Source organism: Phaenicophaeus curvirostris, chromosome 7 (genome assembly GCF_032191515.1).
Source record: "Phaenicophaeus curvirostris isolate KB17595 chromosome 7, BPBGC_Pcur_1.0, whole genome shotgun sequence".
Lineage (NCBI taxonomy): Eukaryota > Metazoa > Chordata > Aves > Cuculiformes > Cuculidae > Phaenicophaeus > Phaenicophaeus curvirostris.
This window is the reverse complement of record NC_091398.1, coordinates 40,977,894-40,994,007: the sequence shown is the minus strand read 5'-3', so window position 1 is coordinate 40,994,007 and position 16,114 is coordinate 40,977,894. Positions and strand designations below refer to the sequence as shown.

General features: G+C 44.4%; 1 protein-coding gene across 4 annotated transcripts in view; it reads right to left on the bottom strand.

Moving 5' to 3' along the window:
• The window catches only part of GALNT13 (polypeptide N-acetylgalactosaminyltransferase 13), a 73,765-nt gene extending 61,675 nt beyond the window's left edge, over positions 1-12,090 (bottom strand). For all 4 annotated transcript variants that reach the window (XR_011337765.1, XM_069861682.1, XM_069861681.1 and 1 more), the window contains exons 1-2: positions 11,989-12,090; positions 11,297-11,545 (exon numbers count right to left, since the gene is read on the bottom strand). Coding sequence is in view for 3 of the 4 variants with exons in the window: in XM_069861682.1 (XP_069717783.1) it covers positions 11,297-11,438 (142 nt within the window). In the remaining variant the exon portion in view is untranslated. The remainder of the gene's footprint in view (positions 1-11,296; positions 11,546-11,988) is intronic.
• Between the last annotated feature and the right edge of the window lie 4,024 nt (positions 12,091-16,114).

Below are 16,114 nucleotides of genomic sequence, written 5' to 3'. Positions count from 1 at the left end.
ACCCCAACTCTCTCAGCCTGGCCTTGTACGGGAGGTTCTCCAGCCCTTGGATCATCCTTGTAGACTCTCTGGACTTGTTCCAACAGCTCCATCTCCTCCTTATGTTGAGGATTCCAGAACTGGACATAATATTCCAGACGAGGTCTCACAAGAGAGGAGCAGAGGGGCAGAATCACCTCCCTCAACCTGCTGTTTTCATCCATTTAATCCCTGCACAATGCCAAAATATGATGGAAATTTGCTTTGAATAGAAGAAAACAGATGCAAAGCATAAACTAAACATTACATTTCTGAAAGCAGAAAGCTCCTTCATAAAATAAAATACACGCTAGCCTTTCATACTTAAAATACTCTATGACATAAAATAGCAAATTTATTCCTGCAGCATTGTGTATCCAAATCTGCTTCTGACCATTGCAGTTTCACAACATAACTCGACCATTTCCTGTTTAAATTAATATCAATTAACATTATTCAATTTTTGGTGTCTTTCAGTGCTGCAGTCAAAGTGTAAAAGTAAGCAATCTGCGTATAAAAATATTCCCCAGAGGAATAGACTTCAAATTATCTAACATTTAAGAGCAAGCTGTGCAAGCCACAGAAAAGGAAATTACTGAAAAGCCAAGCCAGATCTTTCCAGGAATCATTCCACCAGTTGCAGGTGGCACGGGGACAGCTTTCTGCCAGCTCCTGCCTGTTGGGCTTGGAGCTAAAGCAGGACCAGTTTCTGACTTCAGCTCAGTCTTTTCTGAGTAACTTCACTTTCTGACAGTGAACTGCATGGTTTTCAGGCAGGGTTTGTCTCTGGCAGTGGCACACGGGGCTGGGATGCAGAAAGTCCATCCTTTATCCTCATTCCTAAAGGAATCAAAGCCATCCTCGAGCTGGTGGGGCCATAAAAAGGTGAAAAAGGTCTCACTGCAGGGAAGGGTGGACAGGAGAGGTGATCTCAACCTGATCAGCAAAGGATTCCATCCCATACCCCTAACACTCAGGATAAAATGAGAGGCTACCAGGCTCTTGCTCTCTTCTTCCATGACCGACATCCAGCGAGGACCTCGTCTGTTTGTCTGTCTGCCCCTGTTTGTGTTCCTGAATCCAGTTCCCAGCTCCCTCCCTGCCTCGGACCCTTCCCCTCGTGTCTGCTCTGCAGCCTGCGGGGACAGAGTTATCTTTTCAAACCTCAATGATTCTACGATTCTGCAAGGGACTAAAGGGCACATTTGGTTTTAACTTACTCTGCCCAAACATCTCCCTTTCCCAAGCGCCACCATGGATTTTTTTGCATGCAGATCAAGTACGTGTGTGTAATTAATGGAGACTCAAGAGAGGGAAGGGCTATTTCCAACACAACACCAAAGAAACTATTGGGCAAATATACTTAGCATGATACCGGCAGAAAATTGAGCAACTGAGGAGTTCAATGCTTCCAATTCATTTCCAACTTTAATCAAGCTCTACCAATAAAGTCATAAAATGCAATGCAAAAAAGATGTATTTCCACATTAAAAAATTACAGGATTACATCATGCCTTAATCAAACCCAGCCAATACTTTACAGTGAAAAAAAGATTCAGATAAGTAAAGAAAGACAGTGAGAAAAGAGACTGATGTGCATGATCAAATCAATAACAGCAGCTACTCTAGGCGTGTGCAAAGAAGCACGGGTTCAGCATTCACTAATCCCTTCAACAGGGGGAAAAAGGGAAGAATAGAACCCTCACAGCTGCAGGATGACACTGAAAGCTGAGTAAATTGGGAGGTTCTGCGTGTCTGCATTATGGATATCAGGGGCTCCAAGCCCCATCCAACCTGGTCTTGAACCCCTCCAGGGATGGGGCAACCTGGGTTGCTCTGGGCAACCACATGGAATTACTGATCTCACTCCCAGAACGGATTTTTCTTGATGGTGAGACCCTGTCTGGGTTTGGTTTGCTTTAAGACATAGTAGAATATCAAGGACAAGAGGGATGACACAGGAATGAATTTCACTCTGGTTCTTCTGTCTTTATTATGCAAATGAAAGCTCCCTGTACCTTGTCAGATGCAGCTATCGAAGCCCTGGAGAGTGACTGTAGCTAAAAACTTCCATTACAGCACAAAATACGCTGCACAGTATCCACTACAACCAGTCTCAAAGGAAGGCATCGAGCTACAGAAACCATCACAGCTTTACGCAGATACTGTGATTTCTCATTATTATTCAAATTCCACACTGCGCTAATACCGACAAACACATTTTTTTCTTAGTGATAAAACCAATTAGTATTTATTTCAAAAGCTTCCCCAAAATTCCCAACCATCCTGCTTCAGAAGAATAAAACCAGCAGTCAGAAAAATGGTGCCTTAAAGCCAGCACAAACACCACTTCTTCACAAAACAGAGAAGTTGCAGCATACGGCAGCCTCTCTTCATGCATCACTTCTTATTCTGCCCCTCTTCTTGGGAATTCAGACTTCTCCAGAGTTCTGTTGTGGTTCTTAAAACCTCTACAGGACTCATTCAAGATGAAAACCTCCTCTACAGCAAAGAAGAGACTCAAATATACCGTGCAATTCCTAGCACAACTTAGGGAGTATTTAAAACTGGGTTCCGAGGGGCTGATGGCAGCCTGAGCTTCCCGACATTGAACGCAGAATCGTTTAGGTTGGAAAGACCTCCAAGCTCACTCAGTCCAACCATCAGCCCAGCCCCACCGTGCCTGCCAAACCACGTCGCAAAGTGCCACATCTACACGGTTTCTGCACCCTCCCAGGGATGGAGACCCCACCACTGCCCCGGGCAGCCTCGGCCAGGGCTCCACCACTCTTTCCATAAAGAGATTTTTTTCTCAGTTCTTGCAGACAGACCCGTGTACACTGATGCCCGTTACAGAGCTTCATTCACAGTCCAACACTAAGGAGTCAATAACAAGAAAGGAGTCGTCATTTTTAGACAACGTCCATTACAAAAGCTTCTGATGACAGAAGTACATGAGGTTTTCATGACTCCTTCACGGTTTTCATAAAGCTGTTTCCTCCTAAGGTACTGACTGGCAATGAATGGTGCGAGCGAGCAGGTGTAAACGGTGACAGGTTCTTTGCAAAAGAAAAGCCAGCGCTTGAAAAGAATTTCATGTAATCTTCTGATTCATCTGTTGAACACAAAAAGGAAACAGAGAACCTAAAAGCCTGCAGAGCAGCTGGGGAGCATATTCTGTCACTGCCAAAGGAAAGCAGATCACTGAAAATTTGAGATTTCTGTTAATCCTGATAAGAATGACTTGAAGTTTGGCAAGACAGTTAAAGCTGGGCTTCTTTCTTCTGTCTCGCAGTACAAACCATCCAAACATCTTGCTATCAGAACAACTGTTATTAAGAAAAGTATCTGTTATTATTGGAGTCCAGAGGAGACGATTGGAGACGATCCAAGGGCTGAAGCACCTCTGCTGGGAGGACCTGGAGCCCCTGATCCAGTGGGAGGTGTCCCTGCCCACGGCAGGAGTGGGACTGGATGGGCTTTGAGGGCCCTTCCAACCCAAACCATTCCATGATTCTATAATGTGAAATCAACCCTCCCCTACACTGCACACGCACAGGAATGGATAACCACAAGCATTCTCAGCTACTCATCATTTTCAAGTGGCTGCCCCTCCAATAAGAATTGTTAAGTGCAAAGTATCAATTCCTGCAAGTTATGTGTTTTCCTGCTGATCTCACACATTCAAGTAGCGTGAGATCATTTCCCTTTAAGTATTTTCAATTTTTTACAGGTCCTTGCTTTTGTACTTACAATTCTATATTACACGTATTAAAACTACTAATATTAATTGATCTATCAGGGCAAACAAATTGTCACCAATTTACATGAAAAGTATTTTTCTTTTGTACTATTAGAACTAAAAATTTAAGCCGTTAATGGGAAAATCCACAGATTTATTAAATATTTGCAGCCCCAGCTGGCAAGATATGTCAATGCCTACACTGCACTTGTGAGCTCCGACCCAATGAACGCACCGGGATGAAGCAACGAAAATAAACAAGAAAAGCTTAACCAAAACCATGGAAGAACTGGGAAATAAATGTAAAGGGCTACCAGGCCGAATCTCCTGATGAGCTGCACCCACTAAAGATGCTCTGATGAGCTAGGGCTCCATTGAGACCCAAGGAACCTGCAAAACCCTACGGAAGCTTTAGGACAGCACTGTCCACCCGGTAGCTTTTATATTTCAAAACAGGGTGGAATATTCAAAAAACAAAAATAAACAAGATAAAACCCCCAAGAGTTTATGCCCTTCTCACTCAAATCTGAAATATTAAGTAAAATTAACAATATTTATTCATACCTTTAAGATATAGGACAGATCCACGCCTGCTTTTCACACAAACAGCTCAATTCCAAAATATCAACCAAAAAAAAGCTAACAAGAATCATTACAAAACCCTTAATGGCTCAGACAAAAAAAATCCCATTTCAACAAATAATCTGGGGACTGACAACTGCAACTTTCTAGATGGATTTAACTGCAGTTCTGCCCCAGAGTTATCCAACTTTTGGCAGCAAGGGAGAACATAATCTCAATTTTGTCACTCCCATGTCATCTTTCTGTCAGCTGCTACAGATAGAAAGCATTTCTGACATCTTCCAATATTGCTGTGTTTACTGTCAGCAAGAAAAGAGTGTAGTTTTCACTACCCACTAAACAATTCCCTGGATAATTCCACACAAACTCAAATCAGGCTCAGCTCAGCGGACTGGACGCAGGTGACACTGCGGCAGGACTGTGGGATGTACAGCAATGCTGAAATACATTTTCATACTGCAAACCTGCATTTCTATAATTGTATCTATGCATTAGAATGAGCACAGCATGCTTCACGCTTGGAAATACATCAAAAAGTTTTCCTCAACAGCATCTCTATGATTTTGATACACAACACTCGCTTAGATAAATTCTGGAGATAGAACAGAATCACAGAATTGCAAAGGTTGGAAAAGACGTCTAAGCCCATTCAGTCTGCTAAACCATGTCCCCAAGTGCCACAGCCACACACTTTTTGAACCCCTCCAGGGATGGAGACTCCCCCACTGCCCTGGGCAGCCTCTGCCAGGGCTTCACTGCTTGTTGCATAAAGAAACTGTTCCCAATACCCAATCTAAACCTCCTTTGGCACAACTTGAGGCCATTTCCTCTCTTTCTATCACTTGCTACTTGGGAGAAGGGACCAGCCCCCACCTCACCACAATCAACCCTTTAACAGACTTGCGGAGAGCAATGTGGTCTCCCCTCAGCCTCCTCCTCTCCAGGCTGAACAGCCTCAGGTCCCTCAGCCGCTCCCAGCACCTCTGGGCTCCAGACCCTTCCCCAGCTCCGTTCCCTTCTCCAGATGTGCTCCAGCCCCTCCATGTCCTTTCCCCATCCCTGGAGGGGTTCAAGGCCAGGCTGGATGGGGCTTGGAGCCCCTGATCCAGTGGGAGGTGTCCCTGCCCAGTGCAGGGGGGGTGGAACTGGATGGGCTTTGAAGCTCCTTTTAACCCAAAGCATTCCATGATTATTCTCATGTCTGATGTTTAAAGTATCTAATGATAAAAGTTAATGGGAAGTCATGGAACAATTTCACTACAGTAAAAATTATCTGTCAGTTCATCCCCAGACAAGAGTCCAGAAAACATGACACCTTTCTGGCTGGTGCTGGTCCATTCAAAGCCCTCAGCCCCACATCTCTCACTCTCACAGCCTCCAGTGATTTTTTTTTTTTTCAAGTTTGCAATCAGAAAAAGGCTTGTGCCGAGCTCGTCCTCCCCTGAAGCTTCAGAAACGCTTTTTGTTTTCCTTGAACTGCATGATGAAAATCTATAAATACACTTAATGTGTTGCCACAATATCCAAATCAGCGCTTTAAATTTCATTTGTCAACAAATTTGTGACAAGATTTCGGCGCATCGCATCCTCACCCATCCCTCTATTAAATCTTTATGGTTTGCCATTAACAATATTTGCTGCCATTGTCGCTGCAGACAGCCCGATGCAGGCAGTAATCTGACAGATAAACACGTTACCATGGCAACCCCCAAAATGAATGCCTTATTTTCTTAAACTTGGCCAGAACCCCCAACTTTTACTGCAGCATCCAAACGTTTCATTCAGTTGCCTTTATACAATCATAACATAGACCTTTTCTCTTGAAAAAAAACCACAAATTCATTATGGGATTTGAATAAGTGAACTTTCCTCTTACACCGAGGTTTACTTAAAATAGCATTTTAGTAATTTTTACTGATTCCATGAGAAATTTGTTCTGTTGCACTAAAAATAAGAGCTGCATAGAAGCATTAGGCACCAGAATTATATTAAAGATGGTGAGGTGATAGAGTTGCCATCCCTAGAGGGGTTTTAAAATCCAGGTAAATCAGGTGCTCAGGGATGGTTTAGTGGTGGACAGGTACGGTTGGACTCAGTGATCTCAAAGGCCTTATCCAACCAAGCGATTCTGTGATTTCTCACAGCTTCACGGAGATCAAAAACATACACAAGTTGCATTAAAAGCAACATTTATGTTGTGAAGGCAAGCACTCAATTACTATTCCACCTCATTGCTCATGTGCACTCGTTTTAATTAACCACGCTTCCTTCACAGTCGCTGCTCCACTCATGGCACACGCTCCCCACTTCAGTATTTACAGAGCAATAGTTCGCTTGCCCCCAGCTCACTGCATATTTTACTCTTAGGTTACTGACTGCTCTTAGAAGAGCCTTCCAATAACCTGTTGATGTATATATACCCTCAGCACTCAGTCCTGTCACCTCCTCTAGATGTACACCTCCTCTATAACTACCTGAGAGGAGGTTGTGGAGAGGAGGGAGCTGGGCTCTTCTCCCAAGGGACAGGGGACAGGACGAGAGGGAATGGCCTCAAGCTCCACCAGGGGAGGGTCAGGCTGGACAGCAGGAAAAAAATTTTTCACAGAAAGGGTCATTGGTCCCTGGCAGAGGCTGCCCAGGGAGGGGGTTGAGTCCCCTTCCCTGGAGGGGTTTAAGGGCCGGGTGGACGAGGTGCTGAGGGACATGGGTTAGTGATTGATGGGGATGGTTGGACTCGATGATCCGGTGGGTCTCTTCCAACCTGGTTATTCTATGATTCTATGACACCAGGCAGTGTTGCCAGCGCAGCACCGCGTTAGGCATCCCGAGGTGCATCCCAACGCCTGCACCAAACACCAGGAGAAAGCAGCAGGGACAAAACTCAGCCCTCTGGCTGTGGATCTGCCAGGACGGGGAAGCAGAATTCGGATATTCTCACTGTTCCTGCAGACACCACTGATGCAGAGGCTGTGGAATGGCTCTCCAGTGTTAGTCTTCTTCCAAAGGAGGGTGTACGGTTAAGAAATAAATATTGTTTCTTTCAATAGTGGCACGAAAATAGATGCAAGTAAAGATGTTTCGACTGAAAGCTGGCTTGGGGTTGATGAGGATAACACTTACAAGTTGTTAAGCAATGCCACTAACCCAGCGCAGTGATAGCTCATTTTTATAACACTCAGCTTTTGTACTTGTCACTCGTACGACAAGCACAAAAGCTGAGTGTTAGAAAGACGTACAGCAGGACATCACAGGGGCTCCTGGCAGCGCTGTTCCAGTCTAGGGACCATCACTGCCTACAGTTCAATATCTATGGGAAATTCATCCTCATGAATCGTTTAGAATGCGATAATTACAACTGAAGAGGCATGGAATGTTTACCTCTTTCACCTCCAAACACAGCACTCTACATCAGCACAATCTTTCCTCTCTAATTACTGACCACGGCGATGGATTAAGCGACTTCAAATACTGGATTGCCGCACCCCCTTTAAATATCTAATAGTGTACCAATTTGTGCAGTGTCTTTTTCACTATCCATATGGAAATACTCACCTCAATTAGAGGTGTTCGCAGGCTGACCAAGGCACTATCAACAAGATAAAGGTGATGGCACCCATGCGGGTTCTTTATAGCAACAATTCCATCGTGTAAGCTCAGGGCACTTACAGCAAAGACGTGTCAGCAGTCCACAGGATTGGAAGCTACAGGACGTGTCCCTCCCCTTGTTAATATTGGTCTAGACTTAAGCTTATTCTCTTGACATAGGATTGTAACATTACAGGTAATAAACTAACGGTTTAAGTGCAGTTCTGGGTCCTACTCTGTCTCCCTTGGGGTGTAACACTACAGAAGTTTAAAAAGCATTTCTAAGTGCTCCACCAGAATACACAGTTTCAGCAGAAGTAATCAAAGACATTTTGCTCATCTCCATCACGCGGTGAGAGATTACTCCGGATTTCTTTTATTTTCAAACATGCATCCTGGCACGGCAACACCCACAGCTGTCTAACACAACCAGAAACACTCAGGACAATGGAAAAACACAAAAGTTAAGGGAATTAACTTCAAATTTAGCTAACTGGAACATAAGTTTCATTCAAGAGCACTTACATTTATGTTTGTAGAGAATTTCAAGTCTGTGGATGAACCAGCACAGCACTCCACAAGCTCAGTACTAAGTCACCAAACCTTCAGTCAAACCACAAGGGTGAAAAAGTGTCTTTGCTGTCATCATTTCAGTGAGTCTGTTTAGTGAACTAAAAGCCATCACCTCTAAAACAATGTTTTCCTAAATCCCAAAGCTTTTAGATAATAACGTTCAGTGATTCCTTTTTACTAGAATCATAATTTAAGCCCAGCCCGTCACTGATAGAGCTGAAGCATCAATGAAGGACGTGGCTTTAATCCTACAGTTTTGGCTACTTTTCCCCGCTTTTAAACAACCTTAAGGATTAAGTAGATTAACTCTGCTTTTCCTCATTACATTTGTTCACAGCAGAATCCTTCCAGAACTCAAGAATCTCACATGAGAGACAAGCGATCGATTCCTAATAGAACTCTGCTACTGTCCTCAAACATCTCTCATGCTTCCATCATTCTGTAAAGAGTATTATAAGCAAATATGCTTCCAGGATCACAGAGAACGTGCATAGTGTAGAAACAGCCTCAAAAGTTCTCTTCCCAGGCTTTAAAGTAGAAACAACGTTATATATTCAGTATAACTTGTTTCTCAAAACCAAGAGCAAGAAGCAGCATCAGCTTTAGAATTTCTGCACAGAAACCTCATCTTTTATAACAGGCACTGACATGGAATTCAGTATTGGCTGAACGTAAGAAAAAATCATTTCATTTAGTGAAATGCAGAGTACTTACAAACAAAAGGTCTGCTATTATTGCATTGTGCTAACAAAAAGAAGTGTCAAAAACATGAATTCATAACTGCCAGTTCCAAATATTGTCATTTCAATTTGAGTGGTGGTGACAGGGACATCTGTTTATGTTTGGGCTTTTTTTAAGCCTGGATTGACTTAAAAGCTGTTAACATTCAAAAAAAATCTAGCATGGAAATAGTTAATATTTTTCTTTACAAGTTATCCAATTGCACAGCAAAAACCAAACGAACTAATTAAAGCCATTCCACACAATGTAATCAGTTTTGAGAAAAACGCAATGTACGTTCCAAAAGCAATCCCTGGTCACTTGCCTGTGGCTCACGCTACAGTAAAATTGGTCAGTTTACCCATGATATCCCAGATTCTCACCTAATATTTGTATAAACCTATAGTAATTTCATTACACAGAGGAAGAAAAACACTATGACAACAAACAACATCCTTTTCACTTGGAAAACTAACTGAAATTGATTTTATTTTTAGCATTGCATACCTAGTCATAGGACTGGAAGGTGACAGTGAAGTCTTCCAAACACAGTTAGAGCTAACACGTCACAAACCCATCGCTGCTGGTATTTTCATTTGGAATTATTACAAAGTTCCTGACTCCACTGACCCATAATCCTGATGTGCTTTTCCATGGACAACAGCGATTTCTTCTCTGACGAGGCCGGGGATCAGCAGTTCAACACACACATGTTTATTTATGGCGAGAGGAACAGCCTCAGACACAGTTTTTGCTTATCACCAACAGTAAATGCGTTACCAAAGCAGCTGCACTGGCTATAATTAACCTTGTTTCAACCCTATTAGACATTGGAAGTGTCTTCTTCCTACCATATGCTGAATCTAAACTGCTTAAGAACAGGATGTTAATTCACAAGGAAAACCAAACACCTATATTTCATCAATTCCCATCTCCTCTTCTTGGGAATTTCCCATAGACTTACAGCCTTATCTGCATTCAGGAGGCAACGTGACAGTTTTTACACGTTACTTCCAAGTCCATCACAGGTTCTAAATCCCTACTTGTGTCTTTTTGATGCACAGAAGCACACGATCTCTGCCTTGAACTGCTGCTCTGGAAGTTGGCAATTACGAATCTGAAAACTTACAGCTTCTGTCAAGGTTCAGTTTTCACCAGCTCTCCTTTAGCAAATTACACTGCTAAAAATATCTGGCGTGAGACAAGAATCTCTGCTCCATCTGCACTGGAGACTCAATCCTCGTGTTTTCATACGGTAAAGGCAATTTAAGTACCTTTTAAAGCGATTGTTTCAGCCAGAGTTAAGAGTTTAAAAGCGAGCTTACAAGTAAATATCTTTCACAAATGAGAACAGAAACACAGTGCATTGACTCTGTTGGAGCAAGTCCAGAGGAGGCCACGGAGATGATCCAAGGGCTGGAGCCCCTCCGCTGCGAGGCCAGGCTGAGGGAGTTGGGGTTGTTCAGCCTGGAGAAGAGAAGGCTGCAGGGAGACCTGAGAGCAGCTTCCAGTGCTGAAAGGGGCTCCAGGAAAGCTGGGGAGGGGCTGCTTCCAAGGGCCTGGAGTGATAGGATGAGGGGGAAAAGCTTTGAATTGTAAGAGGGAGGGTTTAGATTAGACACTAGGAAGAAACTCTTCCCAGTGAAGGTGGGGAGGCCCTGGCCCAGGTTGCCCCGAGCAGGGGTGGCTGCCCCATCCCTGGAGGGGTTCAAGGCCAGGTTGGATGGGGCTTGGAGCCCCTGATCCAGTGGGAGGTGTCCCTGCCCATGGCAGGGGTGGCACTGGAAGGGCTTTGAGGTCCCTTCCAATCCAAACCATTCTATGATTCTATGACTCTCTTGCAGGTCAAACGACTTCTGATAAAAAGTATTCTTAATAAATTCACTCGCAGTTTTCTCTTCCACGTATTGGACACATTTTGTACTTCAAGAACCACTACAGCACTAAAGAAACCAACTACAGGTGCTGCTATTTGGTCTGTTTGAACTGGAAAAATAATTCAGAAAGCACAGAAGAAACCAAATAGCTCCAAAAAAGCCCCATGACCTTCAAAGGTAACTTGGCTGTGGCACTTACCCCTCAGCGCAGGCAGCAGGGACCTCTCTTTCTTGTCGTCACATTTATTACATTCACTGAAGTATAAAAGCAGAAAGACATCCACAAGCACCCACATGAGAGAAGTGGCCAGAACCACCTTGCAGTAAACAAATCTCCTCATCGCTTTACTCGGTGTCTAGCTCAAACGCCGTTGAAAGACAGTGGCTGCTGAGGGGCACCAAGCTCACACGATTAAAACCCAACATGGAAGCAAAGATGAGAACCCCACTGCAAGGAAAGAAAACAAGATCTGAGTTAGCCAAGTACACACAGTGTGAACTGAAACATCTATAGGAAAGCGCAGTGTTAAAGTATCTGGTTTTTTCCATGTATATTCTACCATCCTTCCATGAACACTGATCACTTCGACCTGCATGGACGTCATGGCTGGTCTACAGAGCTCACCTTCATTTAGAAACACACGCAATATAAATATCCCTTTTGTACAAACTTTAACAGAGATTACACAGATAACAAAGCAATGCTAACAGACAGTTCTAACTGATATTCATCTCTTCATTGAACATAAAACCACCACAAACGTCTTGCAAAGGAAACCTGCAGTGACCCACCTACATATTTAGGCTCTTGCTTGGTCAACAGGAGCCCCCCTGTCTGCTCTCAGCACAGATGTGTAAGTCAGAGGAGGGCAGATAGAACCTCACGCTTACCAATAGGAGCTGCATTCCACGTTGAGATGGGGAGCTGGGCTTCAGCCATGCTTCCAGAGTGCTATCTCCGCGCTGCTCCACCAAACGGCTTCCCAAGTGCCTGCAGAAGACAGCAAACAGAAGGAAGCCCTTATCACTTAACTGTCTTTTCTAGCAGATAAAGTTTCTTGTAAATAAAATAAAAGCTCTCATAAGTTTTGTCCACATTTTAACCCACTTACCTTAATTAAATGTAATTTTATAGGTATCGCTTTTCTATACAAGATCCAAAACTCCTCAGTTTTCTTACCCAGCAGCATCATAATTCCTAACTTTCCCAGTCTAACTCTCTCCTGGCCTGGCTTTCCTTACACACGGTCGCATCCTTGCCACACCACCTCCCCCCGCAACATCCCATCCTGGTGAAATGGCTTTCTGTCCCTCCCAGAGTAGCACACGCTCCCATCAACTCCCACAGCAAGTAGGGAGACAAGAACCAGCCAAGCAGTCCAGTTTCTCTTCTCATTTAAACAGCAACAAACCAGGTGAAAACAAAGAGAAGGAAGCTTCCTTCCAGGTGATTTGAATTTTAAATAGTTCCAAATTGTAAGAAATATATATTATGTTATAATTACAGTTATAGAATCACAGAATCATGGAGGTTGGAAAAGACCTCTAAGATCACCAAGTGCAATCATGAACCCAAAACCACCGTGCCAGCTAAACAACATCCCAGAGTGACACGGCCACACGTTTTTTGAACCCCTCCAGGGATGGAGACTCCACCACTGCCCTGGGCAGCCTCTGCCAGGGCTTCACCACTCTCTCAGTAAAGACGTTTTTCCTAATACTCAATCTAAACTTCCCCTGGCACAACTTGAGGCCATTCCCTCCTGCCCTATCTCTTGTTCCTTGGAAGAAGAGCCCAGCACCCACCATCCCACAATCTCCTTTCATGGAGCTGCAGAGAGCGATGAGGTGTCCCTTCAGCCTCCTCCTCTCCAGACTGAACAGCCCCAGGTCCCTCAGCTGCTCCCAGAATCCAGCCCCTTCCCTGCTCCGTTCCCTTCTCTGAACACGCTCCAGCCACTCAATGTATTTGGAGCGAGGGGCCCAGTTCACTTGAACCAATGGAATGGAAAAGATGGAATGATTTAAATACAGGCTTTCCAATGATTTTCCTATGTAATCCTTAATAAAGTTCTCCATCTGTCTTAAATCTAAACACAACCAATAGCTCTTTTTCTGGCTGAAGGGATTCACAGCCAGTGGATTTACAATTTCCAGGGCTCAGGAATCCCTGTTTCAGGTTAGCATGATTCATTTCCACATCGGTCAAGGGGAACAGTTTAATTACATGAAGAAAATTACAAATAAAAAGAGCAAATTAATAGAGATCTTGATTAGAAAAATGAGAGGAGAAAGCAGCTGATGCGTTAACCCCCCCAGGCAGTCCCTGTCTCCATGGTGGCTGTAATTGGCTTTTGTAGTGCTGAGCAGAATAGGTGTTTGTTCAGCACCCGCCGCGACACAAAGCGCTTCCTCCCCGAGCTCTTGATAATATAGGAGGAATTTTTTCTTCCTCAGTTCTTGTTTTCATCCAAGCGAGTGAACCTCCAAAGCGCAGCAGCCGGAGATTGGTGATCAGCAATCCCTTTATTCTCAGCGCTGTGCGGGTTGGAAACAAACAGGACCTACAGAAACGAGGCGTTCGCCGGCTGCGCGGCATCCCGGCGCTGGGATAACGGCGGCGCAACAGGCTGGCATCCAGCAAACTTGCATTTTTAAACAATAATTGACTTGGAGACTCAATATTCCTCCTCTTGCTTAAAATAAACAAACCCCACTGTAGTCTGGTAAAGCCCAGCTAATTCAATATACTCTCATCTCATGCAGGAACAGCATCCCACTACGAGGGACCAGCAGAGTCACCTGCTGCAAAGCACTTTTGACCCCAAGCTCTAACCATGAATCCCATCCTCTGCCACTAACATGTTCAAGGAGGTGTTTGAGCCCAGGTTGGATGGAGCTTGGAGCCCCTGATCCAGAGGGAGGTGTCCCTGCCCATGGCAGGGGTGGGACTGGATGGGCTTTGAGGCCACTTCCAACCCTGCATCACCAGCTCTTCCTAAAACTGCCACGTTAAAATGCTGTGGTAAGAGAATCACAGACTGGTTTGGGTTGGAAGGGATCACTACTGCTCTGGGCAACCTGGGCCAGGGCCTCCCCACCCTCACTGGGAAGAATTTCTTCTTAATGTCTGATCTAAACCCTCCCCTTCCAATTTAGAACTATTTCCCCTCATCCTATCAGCCCATGCACTTCAAAAAAGCCCCTTCCCAGGTTTCCCAAAGCCCCTTTCAGTCCTGGAAGCTGCTCTAAGGTCTCCCTGGAGCCTTCTCTTCTCCAGGCTGAACAAACCCAACTCTCTCAGCCTGGCCTCACAACAGAGATGCTCCAGCCCTCAGATCATCTCCGTGGCCTCCTCTGGATCCATTCCAACAGTTCCACATCCCTTTTGCTGGGGATTCCAGAACCGGACACAGGACTCCAGGTGGGGTCTCAACAGAGCAGAGCAGAGGGAGGAGAAAGAGCAGAGTAGAATGTTGTGGAGGTTGCAAAGCTCCAAACAACCAGCAGAATTAAAGATAGGCACGTCAAGGTTTTGCAGCTTTCTCACGTACTAAAAAAATCCCCTCCGCAGAGCCCACTTACACGGCAGAGCAGATCTAGTATAAGGAAGGAATTGTTCAGTATTTCTTCTTGTAACTCGCCTCACGGCTCCACGCCGCATTTATTTCACACCAGCCAAGCCATGCTCAGAACGAACAATATTTAATTTTCTCTGGGGCTCAAAGCCACGGCATTCATCACCACTCCATCCAGCTGCCTCAAAAGTATTTAATTTACTCTCACAATACCTCTGCGAGATAAAAAATTGCTATCCCCTCCATAGAAACCACGGAAGCACAGACTAAGGCCAAGACTTTGAAAAGCATCCACCAGTTTTGCTCTACCAGTGATGTTCCTAGAGTCGCACCCTTCAAATTTCCAACGCACAGCCCATGTTAGAGCATTGATTCCCCCAAATCCCCAATTCTTGGGCCAGTATTGTCCTGGCAGTGCTGAAAAGAGACCAGCCACTTGGTATGATTTGCCTGGATGCTTCAAAGCCATCCCTCCCCTCCAACGCTGCTCTGGCAGGATCAGCATCCCCACCGCACGTGTCGGTTCCAATCTGTCATTGGACGTAATGGACTAGAAGTATTTAAACTGCAAATACTAACATCTTCCTGCAGCACTGAACAGGGCTTTTCATATCCTGCCTGCAGATTACCTTGATCTGGACTCCTTTAAGGACCATCCACCTAATTCACAGACCAGTGGATTCCTCCAACTGATTTTTGTCTTCACTTGTTATTAGTGAGACTTGTGGCAATTTTTCACTTTGTTGTGGATTTAAGAGACAAATTGCAGCAGCTTGGGGGTGGTGGCAAAAGGAAGCCCCACACAGCAGCACTTCAAGCACTGAGCTAAGAGGTCTTTTCCAGCATTGATGATTCCATGAACCACGGTCAGAAGAGACTCAAAAGAATTCTCCCTCCGCACATTTTCAAATGGCTGGTTTCTGTAAATCAGTACAAGCACATCCTTGAACGGCCTTTTAATCTGTTGCAACTCATAAGACTTAAGATTAATTAGGTGTCCTAATCCTTGAGTGAGACAGAAATAAAGTGTTTACAAAAGCTCCTCCAAAGAAAATCAGAATTGCCCAATTTATCACCCAGTACTTTTACTGATTCAATACAGAAGCGCAGTTAAGAGTTCTACAGTACGTCTCCATCCTCAAACTAGGATTACATCATCCAGATTAATATCATAACAACTTCAACCTCAGTCTCCCAAACCCATGAGACTGCAACCCATGCAAAGCAACTTGTGGTACCCATCCATGCTCCCAGGAATGCCAGAACTGACCAAGCGCATCCAGATGCTCGGATAAGAAAGGATAAAAACAGAAATCTACTATTAGGAAAGCATTGCCTCAAACAAAACCACCAGTTTCTCACTGAATGAAATCTAAAACACAGTTAAACATTATTTTTCAAGACAACATTGATCTTAATGTGTGCCATAAAAGCTTAAC